Source organism: Rosa chinensis, chromosome 6, assembly GCF_002994745.2.
Source record: "Rosa chinensis cultivar Old Blush chromosome 6, RchiOBHm-V2, whole genome shotgun sequence".
NCBI classification, from domain to species: domain Eukaryota; kingdom Viridiplantae; phylum Streptophyta; class Magnoliopsida; order Rosales; family Rosaceae; genus Rosa; species Rosa chinensis.
The window spans coordinates 2,240,558-2,243,259 of record NC_037093.1 but is presented as its reverse complement, the minus strand read 5'-3'; the positions used below and the strand labels follow the sequence as shown (position 1 = coordinate 2,243,259).

Genomic DNA, 2,702 nt, shown 5'->3' with positions numbered 1-2,702 from the left:
GGATGATATTTGCTAATGTAAGGATATTAAGAGCTGCATTAAGGGAGAAAGCAATTCAAGGTGGCTGGGAATCCGTGTACCTCAAAAATGACAAGTAAAGATTAAGAGTGATATGCAAGGAGGATGACTGCCCCTTCGAGCTTTATGCATCAAAAATGCAACATGAGAACACACTCATGATCAAGACATATGAAAGTGAGCACAAGTGCACAAGAAAGTGGAACAACACAATGGTAAGGTCTTGATACTTGACTGCAAAATTCAAGGACAAGATTCAGCTTAATGAAAACTGGAACACAGGTGAATATATACTTGTTTTTGAATTTGAATTGTAATGGTTTAATTGTGTACCAAACTTACTTCAATTATGTTTGGTGTGTTTGATATGCAGGTTCTCTTGCCCAGACCATGTCTACGAAGATCAAGGCAAGGGTATCAAAGCAAATGGCCTATCGGGCTAAAAGGGCAGCTTTGTTGGAATTGGAGGGCTCTATTAGGGAACAATTTGCAAGGCTGGCAGATTATGGCAAAGAGCTGTAGCGGGTTGACCCAGCAACCACGATAGATATTAAGTGTGATTTCTCACACTCAAGCAGCTAGCCCATTTTCAAGAGAATGTACATATGTCTGGGGGCCCTTAAGAATGGATTCAAGGCAGGTTGTAGGGCTGTTATAGGATTAGATGGTGCTCATCTAAAGAGTGCTTTTGGAGGGCAACTCTTGACAGCCGTTGGGATTGATGCCAACAACACCACATGGGTCATAGCATATGCAATGGTGGAGAATGAGACTAAAGATTCGTGGATTTGGTTTCTGCAGTTATTGGGAAAAGATTTGGATATCAATGATGGTGGAGCCGGGTGGACATTTATAAGTGACAAACAGAAGGGATTGATGCCTGCTTTTGATGACGTGGTCCCCTTAGCACATATCAGATTCTGTGCGAGACATATGTGGACTAACTTCACAAAGTTATTTCCAGGGAAACAGATAAGGACCAGATGTGGAAGTGTGCTAAAGCAACCACAATGCCTTTCTATTTAAAAGACATGGAAGATATGAAACAGTTGAATGAGAAGGCATATGATTGGATGAAAGGTATATGTAGTTTTGGCTTCTTATTTGTATTCAGCTTATGTATGCATGAATGTTTATTGACACAATGACTTGCTAACTGTTTTGCAGAACCTGAAAGGCCCCCAAAACATTGGTGCAAGGCTTTCTTTAACACTGCACAGCAGTGTGACATTCTAATCAATAACTTGTGCGAGAGTTTTAATGGATGGATAAGAGACGCTAGGAGTAAGCCACCTCTGTCCATGTTTGAAGAAATCCGAGTGAAGCTAATGACAAGGATTCAGCTTAGAAGGGCAAAAATGCAAGCTTACCATGGCAACATGTGCCCCAAAGCAAGGAAAACACTTGAAAAGAATAAGTTGAAGGCCGCTACAGACTGTATTTCTACCTTCAATGGAGGTCACAAGCTGAAGTTGAGAACTTTGGTGGCTCTAAGAATACTGTGGACCTGAATCTAAGGACATGCTCTTGTTGAAGGTGGGACTTGTCGGGAATTCCTTGCAAACATGCAGTCTCGTCTATTTTCCAGAAGAGGGAGGACCCGGATGATTACGTTGCTGAATGCTACCTCAAGAAGACCTATATGGCAATATACAGCAACCTCATAATGCCTGTTAATGGTATGGATCTTTGGTTAAGAGGTGAAGGACCAGCAATGTTACCTCCCCAATATACAAGACAGCCGGGCCGACCAAAAACTGTGAGGATTAAAGACTCTTCAGAGAAAGCTCAGGGATCTGGTACTAAACTAGGAAGAGTACAAAAATCACTAAAGTGTGGCAATTGTGGGGTCCTAGGTCACAATATGAAGACATGCCATCGGCATCTGCCACCAAAGGAGAAAAGTTCTGCCCTTAATAAAAGGAGGAAGCTAAACAACAGGGAGGGTTCTGAAACTCAGGTAATTGTATAACCTAAATGTTGTTTTCGATGATTTTTAAGTGTGAGATTGTGCAAACCCTTATTGTTACTTCCAGCAGACCAAGAAGGGGAAAAAAACAACCTTGACAAAGAATGAATTGAGGAAGAAAGCCAAAGAAACAGCCGAGTATCAAAGGGTATGATTAGCTCATTTTTTTCACTGTGTTTGTGTGTACTCGACTCATTTTAGCTTAACTCAATTACTTGCAATGAATTACCATATGTGTAGAAGAAGATGGCTTCCATGAAGGCCTCAAGAGTAGTAGGAACCAAATCTGCCCCAATCGGCTCAAGGAGTGTACCACCACCACCTGCCAGTTCAAGGCCTGTACAAAGTTCTCAAGCATCTAGCACCAAGGCTGCAAACCCAACTAGAACCTCGCAAAGAATTAGACAAAACTCAGGTATAGGAGGTGGGAAATAGTTGAACTCCAATTTCACATTAGCAAGCCCTGCAATTCTATTTTGTAAACCCTTTTCGTGCAATCTGTTGGTATTTGCAAACTCATGACATTTTTTTGTTAGATATGGTGTTTGAACAGATTATGGGGATATATTGTTGTAAGGCTCTATGTTTTTTTGCTTTTGTCAAGTTAGAGCTGCATTGTAGTGTTGTGTTCATGGGTTTGCTATTAGATGAAATTGGATAGAGGACTTGGATGTATCTTTTGGTTATTATGAACATCAGTGGATGCATTTGAATC

The 2,702-nt window shown here is 41.0% G+C and overlaps 1 protein-coding gene across 1 annotated transcript; it reads left to right on the top strand.

Moving 5' to 3' along the window:
* Positions 1-1,019: 1,019 nt before the first annotated feature.
* LOC112169734 lies at positions 1,020-1,949 on the top strand. The gene is made up of 2 exons (XM_040508010.1): positions 1,020-1,098; positions 1,186-1,949. The coding sequence occupies exons 1-2, from the start codon at positions 1,029-1,031 to the stop codon at positions 1,527-1,529; spliced, it is 414 nt and encodes a 137-aa protein (XP_040363944.1). The 5' UTR covers positions 1,020-1,028; the 3' UTR covers positions 1,530-1,949.
* The last annotated feature ends 753 nt before the right edge of the window (positions 1,950-2,702 follow it).